We start from the raw sequence: 15,779 nt of genomic DNA, 5'->3' as shown, positions 1-15,779 counted from the left end.
CAGCTCTGTCAGTTGAGAAGAGGAAAAAGATATGGGCAATAGACAATATTCTTAACTTGCAGCAAAAGCAATAGAATACAAAGATTAAACTTAAAAAATGATGCAGTAGATGGAGTTCCCATTGTGGCCCAGTGGAAACTAATCTGACTAGGAACCATGAGGTTGAGGGTTCAATCCCTGGCCTTGCCCAGTGGGTTAAGGATCTGATGTTTCTGTGGCTGTGGTGTAGGCCAGCAGCTATAGCTCCTATTAGACCCCTAGCCTGGGAAGCTCTATATGCCGCGGGTGTGGCCTTAAAAAGACAAAGGACAAAAAAAAAAAAAAAAAAGATGCAGTATGGGTGGTCAGATGTGTTCTCCCCTATTACAGGTGATGTTTGGAAGTCACTGAGTCTCAAAGAACACCAGGTTCTGTATAATTAGGGTAATAATTTATGTGAAAATACCTTTATTATTATGGCCACACTGGTGGCATATGAAGTTTCCAGGCCAGGGATAGAACTCACACCTCTGCAGCAACCATAGCTGCTGTAGCTGGATTCTTAATCCATTGTACCACAGCAGAAATTCCATGAAAATTCTTTTTAATGGGTCTCTTCAAGTTTCAGATTCCTTAATGATAAAGTGAATGTAATCATGGTACCTCCCTCGAAGGGTGATGTAAGAACTACACGAATCCTCTGCAAAGTATTTAGCACAGTGTTTGGAATCCAGAAAGCACTGAACGGCAGCCATTATGTCATTATCATTGTTATATAATTACCTTATGTTACAATGCACCATACACTTGTTCATCCCCTGTGGCCCCGGAAACCTGATTTAAGTCTGATAAAGCGCTAGCGTGTCATCGTTTTCTAAGGCTTCTCTGTTTTTCTTGCTAGAATTTCAGTGTGATTGCCCTCAGCGCCACTGAAGCAGCCGTGTCATCCTTGGTACAAAATCTTTCAATCATCATTCAGCAAAACCCATCAACCACAGCCGGGAATCTGGCTTCTGTGGTGGCTCTTTTGGGCAATGTCTCCTCCTTGTCCCGGGCAAGCAACTTCAGCGTGTCCAATTCGACAATGGAGGTGAGGTCTGCCGGGGCTCGAAGGGCTCGCTGGAAATGTTCAGCCTTGTAGAAGGAATGGCAAGAGCCCCAGGTGGTGGTGGTGCGCTGTCGAAAAAGAGCAGAGAGCCACTGAGTGGTCGTTGTGTGAGCTTCACAGCTTCTTTTACAGGGTACAAGGAACCCCTGGGATTAATTATGGGAGTTCAGGGAGCTCGCTTGTGACTCAGAGGTAACAAACCTGACTAGGATCCATGAGGATGTGGGTTTGATCCCTGGCCTTGCTCAGTGGGTCAGGGATCCAGCATTGCCGTGAGCTGTGGTGTAGGTCACAGACAAGGCTCGGATCCCACATTGCTGTGGCTGTGGTGTAGACTGGCAGCTGCAGCTCAGATTCAAGCCCTAGCCTGGGAGCTTCCATTTGCTATGGGTGTGGCCCTCAACAACAACAAAAAAAGTGGAATTCAAAGTAAGAGGGAGCTACCTCCAGGCAGCCTGCCTGGCAGCACTTGGCTGAGGGGAACCTGTGAGTCTCTGCCTTGCATGGCACTGAACGACGCAGGTGCGAACTTTTTAATATTTCATATTTAACATGGAGTCTACAGTTGTTCTCTCCTGTGGCCACAAGCTCTTACTTTACTCAATTATATTTAGTATTTTTAAAAAACATTTTTTTTGTACTACGGAACTCATGTTTCAGTTTGGATATTTAAAAATTCACTTTAGAATTATGCAAGTGAGGAGTTGTCACTGTGGTGCAATAGGATCAACAGTGTCTCTGTGGCAGCAGGGACATGGGTTCCATCCCCAGCCGGGCACAGTGGGTAGTATTCCATTGCATAAATGTACTGCATGTTCTTTATCCATTCATCTGTCCATGGACATTTAGGTTGTTCCTATGTCTTAGCTATTGAGAATAGTGCTGCTATGATTGTCGGGGTGCATGTGTCTTTTTCAAGTATAGTTTTGTCTGGATGTATGCCCAGTAGTGGGACTGTTGAATCATATAGGAACTCTCTCTCTCTCTTTTTTTTTAGGGCCGCACCCATGGCAGCATATGGACGTTCCCAGGTTAGGGGTCAAATTGGAGCTGTAACCACTGGCCTACACCACAGCCACAGCAATGTCAGATCTGAGCCACATCTGCGACCTACACCACAGCTCACCGAAACGCTGGATCCTTAACCCACTGAACAAGGCCAGGGATCAAACCCTCATTCTCATGGATACTAGTCAGGTTCATTTCCGCTGAGCCACAACAGGAACTCCTGACCCATTTCTCTTAACCCAAACAGGCTGCTGTGCAGAGCACCCAAGCTGAATGTCTCTGTTGAGTTTTAATGTCTTCAACTGAGCTGATTCTCTGGGCGATTTTCCTGTGCTTTATGCTAATGACTATCCACTCTGTGGTCCTCTGACCTGTTCACTCAAAATTGCAACTGACCTTCATCCTTGTATTTCAGAATGTCATCGGTATAACTGACCACATCCTTAATTCAGCCTCAGTAACCAACTGGACCGTGTTGCTACAGAAAGAAACACAAGCCAGTTCCCAGTTACTTGAGACACTGGAAAACATCAGCGTTCTGGTACCTCCAGCAGCTCTGCCTCTGAATATTTCTCGAGAATTCATTCACTGGAAAGGGATTCCAGCATCCCAACATCAACGGGAGATGGGTTACAGCTATAAGACAGAGCTGTTCCCCCAGAATACCTCCATTCCTATCAGAGGCCAGGTGTTAATCGGGTCAGAGCAATTCCAGGGGTCCCTTCCAGAAACGATCATCAGCATGGCCTCCTTGACCCTGGGGACCATCCTACCCCTTACCAAAAATGAAGATGCTCAGATCAACGGGCCTGTGATATCCACCGTTATCCCAAACTATCCCATACGTGACGTTTTCCTGATTCTTTCCAAGATAGAGTCGAACCTGAGCCAGCCTCATTGTGTGTTTTGGGATTTCAGCCATTTGCAGTGGAACAACGCCGGCTGCCACCTCGTGAAAGAGACTCCAGACTCGGTGACATGCCGTTGCACTCACCTGACGTCCTTCTCCATGCTGATGTCCCCCTTTGTCCCCCCTGCCATCGTCCCCGTTGTGAAGGGGATCACCTTCGTGGGGCTGGGCGTCTCCATCGCAAGTCTCGTCTTATGCCTGGTCACTGAAGCTCTGTTTTGGAAGCAGGTCACCAAAAGCCAAACCTCACACACTCGTCACATTTGCATGGTGAACATAGCCCTATGCCTCTTGATTGCGGATCTCTGGTTCATTGTCGCTGCCGCCGAGGACACGGCGGCACACCCTCCTGGAATCTGCATCGCGGCAGTGTTCTTCGCACACTGGTTCTACCTCGCTTTGTTCTTTTGGATGCTTATGCTCGGCTTCCTGCTGGCTTACCGGGTTATCCTCGTGTTCCATCACATGGCCACGCCCTTGATGATGGCCATCGGGTTCTCCCTGGGCTACGGGTGTCCTCTCATCATATCCATCATCACCATTGCGGTCACACAGCCCAGCAATAGCTACAAAAGGAAAGATGCGTGTTGGCTTAACTGGTCTGATGGGAGCAAACCTCTCCTGGCCTTTGCTGTTCCCGCCCTGACGATTGTGGCTGTGAATTTGGTTGTGCTGCTGCTAGTTCTCGCAAAGCTCTGGAGGCCTGCGGTCGGAGAAAGGCTGACTCAGGACAAAAAGGCCACTGTCGTCCGTGTGGGGAAGGGCCTCCTCATTCTGACCCCGCTGCTGGGGCTCACCTGGGGCTTTGGCATAGGAACCATGGTGGACAGCGGGAATCTGGCTTGGCACGTTATTTTTGCGCTACTCAATGCATTCCAGGTGAGAACAGTAAGAGTCACCTGTGACAGCATCAGGGACTATATAACTCAAACTGCCAGGCAACAGTGAATAGAAAAAAAAGAGATCCATTTTCCCCAACAGTTATTCTCATACTAAAGCAGAATATTAGACATCTTCAGTCATTCATCTCAGGATTTTTAAATGTGTTAAGAGTTCAATAGCTAACACTACTCTCTCTTGTCCTCTTAGGCTTGAGCAGATCCCTGTGAAAGCACACAGGGAAAGACAAATAAATCAAGAGTACTTTTTGAGTCTGAATGGTACCAAGGCAAGTCCCTAAGGGGCCCTAGAGCCAGGGCTGGCAAATTGCAGGCAGCACTGTTTTTACAAATAAAGTTTTATTGAAATACAGCCATGGCCATTCTTGAATGTATGGTCTGTGGCTGTTTGCAGTAAACAGGCAGAACTGAGCAGCTGTAAGACCCTGGATGACCTGCCAAACCAGAGCTATTGGCTATCTGGCTCTTCATAAAAAGTTTGCCAACCTCTGCTGCCAAGATTGGGTTTTACCTGCCCATGATCAGAGAGTGTTCAGAGAGTTAAGTGGGAAAAGAAATCCTTAGGTTTGGGTGAATCTGAAAGAGAGCCTTCAATTCTGGTTCAGGGAACGTCTGCTGGGGCTCCTCTGGACGATGGCTCAATGTTTGAGCTCTGGGCTCAAATATGCTGCGTGGTCTAAAGGTGTGACCACTCACAAATGACTTCACTTTCTCTAGCAATTCTCTCCTCTGGTAGACAGGGATAAGAGTACCCTATCGCAGCGTAAATGTGAGGATGAAAAGAGATCGTTTAGCACTTGGTGCAGTGCCTGGCCCAGAGTAAGTCGTCAGTAGATGTCTCCTAAAAAGCTGGCCAGGAACCAGGATTCACCTAAGTGGTAGCAGAGAGAACATCACGAAGAGCATGCATCTAAGGTGACAGGTTTAGGGAGCTTCTGTGCAGGCCAGCCCTTGGTGACATGCTGTCTGAGCAGGTACCAGCTGAGGGCACTCTGACAGGGAGAGGATTTCAAGGTCCAGAAAGTCTCTGCCAAGAGTTCCTCAAGGGCAGGACCTGATGGAAAGGATGCTAATAAAGGTCACCTTCCTCCATGTGACCTTGGGGTTGGCCTTCAGTGCCTCCTGCCGTCATAGTTACTTAGTAAATGTTTGCGTGATGCCTAAAGAAAAGCTGAGATGTAGAAACAAATGGAAGTTCTTTGGGGTTTCGAATGACACAGAGGGGGACATGAAGCTCCATATAGGCTGAAAACTTTTTTCATTCAATGATCTAATTATCCATTCAACAGAAAAAAAAATGTTTGTGTATTTTGTACTCATCCACCATGAAGGTCATCCCACAGTGTCCTTGCCTTCAAGGAGCCCAAAGCCAATCAGGGGACAAGAAGAAGAGGATATAATAGAACAGTGTGACATATTACATGTGACTATTTTCTTTCCTGGGAAAGAAAAGACAGTACATGGTACATGTGCTTTATTCCTTTTTTTTAAGGGTTTTTTCATCTTATGTTTTGGAATGCTCTTGGATAATAAGGTATGTGTATTCATTCTTCTCTTCCTCCCTTAATCCAGGTGTCTAAGCCCTCCCCCTCAATTTGGGGCCCTTATTCATATATGAGAGTTTAGACCATGGGTACTTTCATAATAAAATTCTGTAATTTCACAAAAGGCAGACTCAGTCAGGAGACACAGGAACGAAACACTAACTTCCGATAATAGAGCTCCGGAGAACTAATCTCAACATATAATGTGAATATTGTAGAAAAAACAGGGAAATTTGTTTTCAACAATTGATTTTTTTTTATTTTGCTTTTTTTAGGGCCGCACCCATGGCACATGGAGGGTCGCAGGCTAAGGGTCTAATCAGAGGTACAGCTGCCGGCCTGCACCACAGCCACAGCCATGCAGGACCTGAGCCACATCTGCAACCTACACCACAGCTCATGGCAATGCCAGATCCTTAACCCACTGAGCAAGGCCAGGGATCGAACCCGCAACCTCATGGTTCCTAGTCAGTCATTTCCACTGTCCCATGATAGGAACTCCTGTTTTCAACAATTAATTTTTCTTAACTAACAAGCAAAAAAATTTTCCTTAGAGTTGAATTCTTTTTTGCTTCTTAATTTATTCATTTACTTAGAATATGTTTCTCAAATTTTATTTATTTATTTAGACCACAGCCATGGCATGTGGAAGTTACTGGGCCAGGAGTTAAACCTGTATCACAGCAGCAACCCAAGCTGCTGTAGTGATAATTCCAGGTCCTTAACCTGCTGTGACACAAGGGAAATCCTAGAATTTAATTAGATAGCTTCTAACATTAAATAGAACTCCAAAGAAGAATGGCCAATGTAACTAAAAGCAATAGAAAAAAAAACAAACTTCTGGAGTTCCCCGTTTTGGCTCAGCAATAATGAACCCAACTAGTATTCATGAGGATGCAGGTCCGATCCCTGGCCCTACTCAGTGGGTTAAGGATCCGGCATTGCCGTGAGCTGTGGTGTAGTTCACAGACGCAGCTCAGATCCCACTGCTGTAGCTGTGGTGTAGTAGGTCAGCAGCTGCAGTTCCGACCCCTACCCTGGGAACTTTCATATGCCGTGGGTGCAGCCTTGAAAATACAAAAAAAAAAAAAAAGGAAAGGAAGAAAAAAAGAAAAAAGAAACAAAATCAAACTTCTTTCACTATTTTTCCAAGGTTTAAGCAATTCTGCAGAGAAGCTTAAAGACAGTAAACTAAAAAAGGTAGTCTTTGTTTTAATAAGATGATAAGGCTATTTTATAATTACCATAATTACTGTGCCTGCCCCAGATGAAGCAGTATGCTTTTTGTTTGTTTTCTTTGGCCACTGTGTACAACAGCTTAATGTGGAATCTCAGTTCCCAGATCAGGTACTGAACCCAAGCCTCAATAGTGAGAGTGCTGAATCCTATCCACTAGACCACCAGGGAACTCACTACTTCTTTCTTGATTGGACTGAATCTGTTGTTTGCACAATTCACTCTGCACTTCAAAGATAAACTTCAATTTAGCAATTATTGCCCAATGACTGATGTATAGAATCAGAATTATTATGGCTTTCGTTACTGTTGTGTTTCATTTAATTCTAGTCTTGTTTACAGGTTAAGAAAAGAAAAAAAAATAAAAGGAACTCCTTTCATCAGATACCCATGCTTATTAACTATTAAGTACTTCCAGGAACTACTACCACTAAATAACAATTTCGTTCTGCAGTTTTGTTCTTGCTTCATCTGTGTATGGTTGCATATGTGTAACTCCTCAATATTTCTTTGTTGCCCTATAGCTTCGACACTTGCTGCTCAACAAGTTGTCCCCTTTAAGCTCCTGGAAGCAACCATCAAAGGTAATTATCTCTTGCTGTCATCGGGGCAACGTGTCAAGCACCAGTTTTGCACTCTTCTCTTTATGCGGTCCTATGGCAAGCCCATTTGTGTGTAAACCTCTTGAGTTTCTGTCACCATTATGTTCCTGGTATCTGGCGCAATGCCCAGCACACGGCCAATGCTCATTAAAATGTTGTTGAATGAGTGATTGAATGAATGAATGCATGGATGAATTCAAAGGCGTGGAAAGGTTCAAGGATGCTTAAGTGTGGGGGGCAGTGTGGCCATTATGAGCAAATACCTTTAATCAGTATCTTTTTCTGTAGTCTGACTTACCCCCAATATCTAGAATCTGTAGAGCCCTTATCTCTGCCTGACATTCTGGATTTCTTCTAGATCCCTCTTCCTTCTCTAGAAAAGCAAAGGGGGCGGTCTTGATTAAGTTCTAACCTATAAAACACTCCTTGTGATTTTTAGCTCCTAGGTCTGCAAACTGACGTTTGTATGGTAACAGAGTATTTCTGTTTCATTCTTTGCCACCAAAATACAATCCATGTAAGGAGGGTAGAGTTAAGAAACAAAAGTACTTCCATCCCTATTTTGCATTTTTGGTATGAACTTAGACTTTTGCTTTCTGATAAGACACAGAAAGGGTTCTAAAGGAGTTCCCACTGTGGCACAATGGAATCAGCAGCAACTCTGCAGCACCAGGATACAGGTTGGATCCCTGGCCCGACACAGTGGGTTAAAGGATCCAGTGTGACCGCAGTTGAGGTGTAGGTTATCACTGTGGCTTTGATCTGATCCCTGGCCTGGGAACTCCATATGCTAAGGGTTGGCCAAAAAAGGGAGGGAAAAAAAAAAGAAAAGAGAAGAAATGGTTCTAAAGCAGAAATTTCTGTGTTTGATAAAAATCAACTGACTTAAATGCGTGAAAAATGACATGGATGTTTGGAGGTTTTTCCCAAGGAATAATATAAGCTCTTGAAATAATAATAATAATAATAATAATAATAATAATAATAATAATAAGACAGTGAGGAAATTAGCCTCTGACACCAAGATAATTTTTCTGGATCTGCATTTCTTAGGAGCGGGCTGTGAGTTAGGAAGGCATGGCCCAGGAGCTGGCAGACCTGCCCTGTGTTTCTGACTCAGTAACCAAATGGCTGTGTGATCTCAAGATAGTACCTTTTGGTTTCAATGTTCTCAAGCTGTAAAAATTAAGGTGGAGGTAGTTACACAAAGCAGAAATTCTAATGGCCTGTGATTTTGTTTTTATGTCTTGAAGAACGAAAATCCCTTGAACCAGAAAATGTGAAACTAATGAATCATTCTCTACTCTTAGGAAAAGTTGAGAGTTACAGCATATATGAGTGTATGAAGGAAAAACCTTTAGTTAATAAAGCAAAACAGGACATTCCTCACCCTACAAAGCAGGAAGTCAGGATTTTTCTCCTTGGGAAACCAAAGAGACAAAACCACTCTAAAGGAAAATAAAACAAAACCCAAAATAGACATGCCCAACAGTGTTTTTCTTCTCTTCATCACGTTTCTTTTTTTTAATATATTTTTTAAAAATTAAAGTAGAGCTGATTTACAGTGTTGTGCCAATTTCTTCTGTACAGCAAAGTGATCCAGGCATGCAGCTCCAATTTGACCCCTAGTCTGGGAACTTCCAAATGCTGCAGGTGCAGCTCTTAAAGAAATAAAGAAAGAAAGGGAGGGAGGGAGAGAGAAAGAGAGAAAAGAAACTGGCTTACAAATGAAGAGATGGAGGGCAGTGTAGACATACAGCTGGGAGGGAGTGAGAGGGTCGAGCAGAGATGCCATGTGAGCAACTCCATGTGTTGGAAGGAATAAGCCACTAAAGAGTGTGAAAACAAATGAAGGGGGAGGGTGATGGACAGAAGATTCCTGAGAAAGCAGATTGAGAGTCTGGATGGAAGATGGAGGGATTAGCCTCTTCCTTAGGGACAGGAAGTATCAGGCTGATGCAGACAGAGCAACATGTACTGATCGGGGTCATGATGTCGAGAGAATTCAGAGACCTGGATACCTTTTTTTTTTTTTTTGGTCTTTGTTTCTTTTTTCAAGGGGATACAAAGCCGTCCACTAAGAGATGGGAAAAGGGATGGTGAAGTAGGGATCTTGAAAAGGCAGTGCATTCGGATAGTCGGCTAAAGGGAATAGACAAAGCCCACTGTGGTCCCAGCAAGGACCATCCCTCAAGCTGCCATGATGTCATCTGGACCACGTGTGGCTTCGCTCAGGATCCTCTCTCTGCTGTGGGCTCAGGGCCCCTTCTTGGCCCTTCCATTGTCCCTCGCGACATTCTCTCAACTCCTCACCAAGAGGCATCCTCTGGTGGCCTCTGCAGACTCCCTCTCCACAAAGATGGGCTGATCTATTTCTAGTTCCAATGACTCAGCTTCTGTTGACTAACAGCTTAAAGCCATGTAACCTTTCATGCCTGATGAAGCTGTTCTTCCCCAGACCACGTAGCTTCCTACTGTGTTGAAATCGAAAATTGTTTTCTCCAAATGAAGCAGGATGCAGGGAATTTTTAGATTTACATCTTTAGTTTTTAAATTTATTTTATTGACGTACAGTTGATTTACAAGCAGGTTTTTGTGGTTGTTGTTGTTGTTGATTTTTAGGACCGCACTAGCAGCACGGGGAAGTTCCTAGGCTAGAGGTCAAATTGGAGCTGAAGCTACCAGCCTACACCACAGCCACAGCAATGCTGGATCCTTAACCCACTGAGCGAGACCAGGGATCGAACCCGCATCCTCGTGGCTACTAGTCAGGTTCGTTACTGCTGAGCCACGGCAAGAACGCCACAGGCAGTTTTGTTAAATTGGAGTATAGTTGATGTGTAATATCATATAAAGTACAGGTGTACAATAGAGTGAATCACAATTCTCAAAGTTTATACTCCATGTATAGTTATTGTAAAATACTTGCAGAGTTCCCGTCGTGACGCAGTGGTTAATGAATCCGACTAGGAACCATGAGGTTGCAGGTTCGATCCCTAGCCTCGCTCAGTGGGTTAAGGATCCAGCGTTGCCGTGAGCTGTGGGGTAGGTTGCAGATGCAGCTCGGATCCTGTGTTGCTGTGGCTCTGGCGTAGGCCAGTGGCTATGGCTCCGATTCAATCCCTAGCCTGGGAATCTCCATATGCCGTGAGAGCAGCCCTAGAAAAACGCAAAAAGACAAAAAAAAAAAAAAAAAATTTGCTATTTCCCCATGTTGTGCACTATATGCAATCATCATGACCTTAGGATTTTATTTTTGTCTTTTCGTCTTTTTAATGTCGCACCCACGGCATATGGAGGTTCCCAGGCTAGGGGTCCAATAGGAGCTGCAGCTGCTGGCCTACACACCACAGCCACAGCAACGTGGGGTCCAAGCTACATCTGTGACCTACACCACAGCTCAGGGCAACGCCGGAGCCTTAACCCACTGAGCGAGGCCAGGGATCAAATCCACAACCTCGTGGTTCCTAGCTGGACTCGTTTCCACTGCGCCACCATGGGAACTCCATGACCTTAGGATTCTTCTCTAGGATTAGAGTATTATGTGTTTACTGAGCCCTGAATTTTAGAAAATCAATTCTTTGCTTGGAAACTCTCACATGTTTCTCATTCCTTTTTCTCTAAGATAATTTTTTTCAGAGCTCAATGTGGGGTAACCACTCATATTTTTTGGTGAAAAATATGGAAACTATTCCTGGGGTGCATATGGCGTAGAACAAACACCTATTTCTCCCATCTTGATTTAGCTTCTCATGACATGGACCATGGCAGGAGGTAGAGTTTATTCCTTTCAATATCCGAGGTGCCTAAAACAGTGTCTGGCATATAATGGCAATGTGAGATGTTACATTAATAAATCCATCAGTGGGCAAAGGATATAAGGTCCCTCTTTTTATCTTTCCCAAGAAGTACGTGTTGTTTATTTTAAATATTTTATTCCAGTGTCATAATTCAGGTTTTAAATTTTTGAACTCTGGGTAGCCTTTGTGCCAGTGACTAAAGAATTACTCATAAAGAGATTTGACTGCTAAGATGGGTGAGAGCAAGGCAAAGCTTTATTTTGTTTCTTTTGTTTTCAGGGCCACACCCGAGGCCTACGGAGGTTCCCAGGCTAGGGGGCGACTCGGAGCTACAGCTGCTGGCCTACACCACAGTCACAGCAACTTGGCATCTGAGAGGTGTCTGCGACCTACACCACAGCTCACAGCAGCGCCAGATCCTGGACCCACTGAGTGAGGCCAGGGATGGAGCCCGCAATCTCATGGATACTAGTCGGATTCGTTTCCACTGAGCCACAACAGGAACTCCCAAGGCAAAGCTTTGTTAGAGACCATTTTCACTAGCTGTATTGTTTTTCCCTCCGCTGGTCCTCTTTTTCATAAATGTATGAACCAAAAAAATGTAAGATTAGACCCGGAAGAGGATCATATCTCCTTTAAAACTGTTTTCGGGTTTGTTGTTTAAAGTCGTATGAATATGCAGGAACACAAGACCACTTAGAAGGAAGTTCTTTGGCATTTTAAATAGGTTAAAGCAGAAGAAAGAATAAGGGATTAGCCCTCCACCATTAGCTGCCGGGCTCTGGAAAATTTTCGTATAAACTTATAGTCAACTCTCCATACTCATGGTTCACCATCTGCAGATTCAGCAACTGCAGATCGGAGCTCCCGTCTTGACGCAGAGAAAATGAATCTGACTTAGGAACCGTGAGGTTGCGGATTCAATTCCTGGTTCACTCAGTGGGTTAAGGATCCGGTGTCGCCGTGAGCTGTGGTGTAGGTCTCGGACTCAGCTCGGATCTGGTGTTGCTGTGGCTGGGGTGTAGGCCAGTGGCTACAGCTCCAATTCTACCCCTAGCCTGGTAACCTCCATATGCTGCAAGTGCAGCCCTAAAAAGACAAAAGACAAAAACAAAAAAACCAACTGCAGATCGTGAAGCACTTATTTATTGAATAATAGGTATTTATTTATTTATTTCATCTTTTTAGAGCCGCACCCACGGCATAGGGGTTGAATTGGAGCTGTAGCCACTGGCCTACACCACAGCAACTCGGGATCCAAGCCGAGTCTGCAACCTACACCACAGCTCACAGCAGTGCCAGATCCTTAACCCACTGAGCAGCCAGAGATCGAACCCACAACCTCATGGTTCCTAGTCAGGTTCATTAGCCACTGATCCATGATGGGAACTCCGAATAGTAGGTATTTATTGAAAAAAAATCTGCATGTAATTGGACCTGCATAATTCAGGCCCATGTTGTTCAAGAGTCAACCAGATTCTAAATTCTTGAAAAGAGAATAGGGCGCAAGGTAGATGGAATAAGGGATTGTTAAGGACCTCAAGACATCAGGAAATGTAGACCATCCCTCAAAGGATACTTCCCATGTCTAAATGGCTTGTTTTCCTTTTATGCAGCAAAACGCATCAGATCTATCTGCCAAACCCAAATTGGAAAAGACTTTGAACGTATTCCAACACAAAGGTGGGTTACCGCAAATGAAAGGTTATGAGGGGTAGGAGGAAAGAATAGGAATACCTCACATGGGGAAAATTCAATGGCAGTTTTTCAAAAATTCACATGAGAAGTGAGCAAATATCAGCCAGCTGTGTTTGGAGCTCATCTGGATGGTACTCAGGGCTGACAAAACAAGTTTGCGGATCTGATGCTCACGGAGACCAGCAAAGGTCACTTTTAATTTCATCACGAGTCACGACCCTTTCCTCAGTTAGCCGTTATCTAAATCTGTGACCTTAATCATTGAGGCCACAGTGTGGTTAGACAAACAATTGGGTCCCTACTGGAGACTCACTCCTCTGTGCCAGCTGCTGGGTAGTGGGCATGGTGCCAAGTGCTTGTGCCTCACATTGGGCATAGCCACTTCCCTAAAATGTCCCTGGGGAGGCAGGAGCTGTGGGTGATGGGGCACTGTCTCCCCTGCTGAGGATACACGTTATTCCTGTGCTCATATGTTAGCTGTTGTTAGAATTAACGATATTCAGCTCCTGAAAAATGTAAACCATATTTAAGCATTGGGAATAGTTGCAGTATTCCTGGAGGAGAAGGGTGTATCATGGGGGATCTGGCGTTGTCACTGTAGCAGCTCAGGTTGCTGCTGTGGTGCAGGTTCGATCCCTGGGTCAGGAACTTCCACATGCCTTGGGCATGGCCAGAAACAAAATAGGTGCAATATTCCTGGAGGAGAGGGTGCAGCATGGGAGAGTTGAGGAGAAGTTCTTACATTACAATTAAACCAAAGTCATCCTTAAGAGTGTGAGTCCTATTCCATATTAAATTACAGCGATATCCTCATTAAGGTTGGAAAATAGGCAACTCACTTTAGATGGCCATGAAAATCATTTGAACTGCAGATCAAGGTCAAGTGTCTAAACTTGAAAAGGCACTCCCTCACAAAATGTTCCATGTTTTCATCCAGAAGTTGGGTCCTGTTAATATCACCACCGGCAACCAGCATGAGGGCTTTTACTAAATCTCGTTACCTTTTTGGACATTTGTTCCTCATCAGTAAAATGAAAAACTAAGAGATCATGGAGATTCCTTCCAGCAATAACATTCAGGGATCTCAAACCTTTATCTCATGTCCCAGGAATAGCTGAAAAATATGGTCCTTCTCTTCTCAAAGGAGACACATTATAGATGTAATCTTCCATGGCATTAATAACATGATGTACCTGGGACTTCCCTGGTGGCTCAGTGGGTTAAGAATCCAGCGTTATCACCGCTGTGGCTCTGGTCACCGCCGTCACTACTGTGGCAGGGGTTGGATCCCTGACCCAAGAACCTCCACATACTGTGGGCATGGCCAATACATAAGTGCATAAATAAGTAAAATATAATAAGAATGCTGTACCTGTCAACCAATTACATCCTATGCTTTCCCTAATCTCTTCCTAAAACTGTCCAGAGTTGTAAGGAATTGCATTGGCTTATTTTCCATTTTGGTTTCATGCTTGATTCCAGCATAGTAGCAATAATTCTTATCCTCTTTTTTCCTCTCTTAGGCAATTATGTACTTTCTTGCACTGGAGAGTCTTCCAACAACATCATGCTAACTCAGTTTTCATCAAGCGAATAAAGTTGGGAAGTGCAAAATCAAGGGAAGATTTTTGGAACAAAATGACATGTAGAGCTAAATGTCAGTGAAGAAATAATGTTCAATATTCAATGGAACTTTCTGATCTAGGAGTCTGGGAATAAAGTGAAGTTTCAGAGGCTTCATGACTGCCATCTTTCTTTTCTTTTTTTAAAAAAAATTTTATTTCTATTAGGGTATGGTTGATTTACAGTGTTGTGTCAATTTCTGCTCTACAGTAAAGTGACCCAGTCATACATAAAGATACATTCTTTTTCTCATATGAACTTCCATCAGAGTCTATCCCAAGAGACTGGATATAGTTTCCTGTGCTTTACAGCAGGGCCTCATTGTTTATCCATTCTAAATGGAATAGTTTACATCTACCAACTCCAAACTCCCAGTCCATTCCCCTTCTCCCTCCCTCCTCCACCATCTTTATCTTCAATTAAATGGAGAGATTTATTTCCAAGGAGTTGGATTCAAAGGAATGGCTTCATGAATATAGAAGAGTAAGTTTTTGTCAGGAATTATGTCGGTTGTATCAGCTCAGCCTCTCACTGCCACAAACTATAGTTTCCTTTTTTCATGGCATTTCCTATCATCTGAATTGGAGCAAGGAAATATCATGAAATCACTTTAGATAAATTGATGGACCATGGTCAATTTCTTAGAAAAATATCATGCGTGAAAATTTCCTTAGAGAAATGGTTGTTTCCCTCCCAAATTTTCCAGTTGGATGTGATGTTTGTTCTTGTTTTTTAGGTTCAATCGCTTAACACTGAAAGTTAATCTAGGAGTTCCCGTCATGGCTCAGTGGTAATGAACCCAACTGGTATCCGTGAGGATGTGGCTTCGATCCCTGGCCTTGCTCAGGGGGTTAAGGATCTGGCACTGCCATGAGCTGCGGTGTAGGTTGCAGACATTGCTCGGATCTGGTGTTGCTGTGGCTGTGGTGTAGGCCGGCAGCTGCAGGTCCGATTCAACACCTAGCCTGGGAACCTCTATATGCTATGGGTGTGGCTCTAAAAAAGGCAAAAAAGAAAAAAAAAAAAAGAATGTTAATGAAACAAAATGGGAAAATGGAAAGTGTCCATTTAAGATAGCTTTGTAGCTATGACTTAGGAAGCATAACAATATGGTTTCACAGGTAGAACAGTGTTTTTCAGTTGACAAGGCACTTTCTTCTGGTGCCCCATCCAGTGACATGAGATGTCCAGGCAGATCTTGTGCAGAGATGAGGAAAAGAAGGTTTGAACAGGTGGAATGACTTCCCAAAGTGAAGCCAGGAAAAGGGGATTGGGCGCTTTTAGGACTTTTTTCTCCGAGTCCATTTCTCCACCCTTAACAGCCTTGGAAATTACATGCAATCCTAAGCAAGCTTTAAGAGCCTAGCTTTGA

At 44.1% G+C, this 15,779-nt stretch overlaps 1 protein-coding gene across 14 annotated transcripts in view; it reads left to right on the top strand.

The window, feature by feature from the left end:
• Positions 1 to 14,522, top strand: part of ADGRF1 (adhesion G protein-coupled receptor F1) — a 47,563-nt gene extending 33,041 nt beyond the window's left edge. For 7 of the 14 annotated variants that reach the window (XM_021098134.2, XM_084966459.1, XM_084966457.1 and 4 more), the window contains 6 exons: positions 881 to 1,069; positions 2,511 to 3,884; positions 5,397 to 5,438; positions 7,209 to 7,268; positions 12,703 to 12,769; positions 14,308 to 14,520. In XM_021098134.2, the coding sequence (XP_020953793.1) occupies positions 881 to 1,069; positions 2,511 to 3,884; positions 5,397 to 5,438; positions 7,209 to 7,268; positions 12,703 to 12,769; positions 14,308 to 14,381 (1,806 nt within the window). In that variant the 3' untranslated portion in view covers positions 14,382 to 14,520. Of the gene's footprint in view, positions 1 to 880; positions 1,070 to 2,510; positions 3,885 to 5,396; positions 5,439 to 7,208; positions 7,269 to 12,702; positions 12,770 to 14,307 lie in introns of all 14 variants that reach the window. The other 7 variants (XM_084966460.1, XM_021098133.2, XM_084966461.1 and 4 more) reach the window with 2 other exon arrangements.
• Positions 14,523 to 15,779: the final 1,257 nt, after the last annotated feature.

This window comes from Sus scrofa, chromosome 7 (assembly GCF_054392235.1).
Source record: "Sus scrofa isolate SSC_HxYL_T2T_F1_AM1 chromosome 7, Sscrofa_HxYL_maternal_Yorkshire_Landrace_v2.0, whole genome shotgun sequence".
NCBI classification, from domain to species: domain Eukaryota; kingdom Metazoa; phylum Chordata; class Mammalia; order Artiodactyla; family Suidae; genus Sus; species Sus scrofa.
The sequence above is the reverse complement of the archived record's forward strand: the minus strand, read 5'-3'. Positions and strand labels throughout refer to the sequence as shown.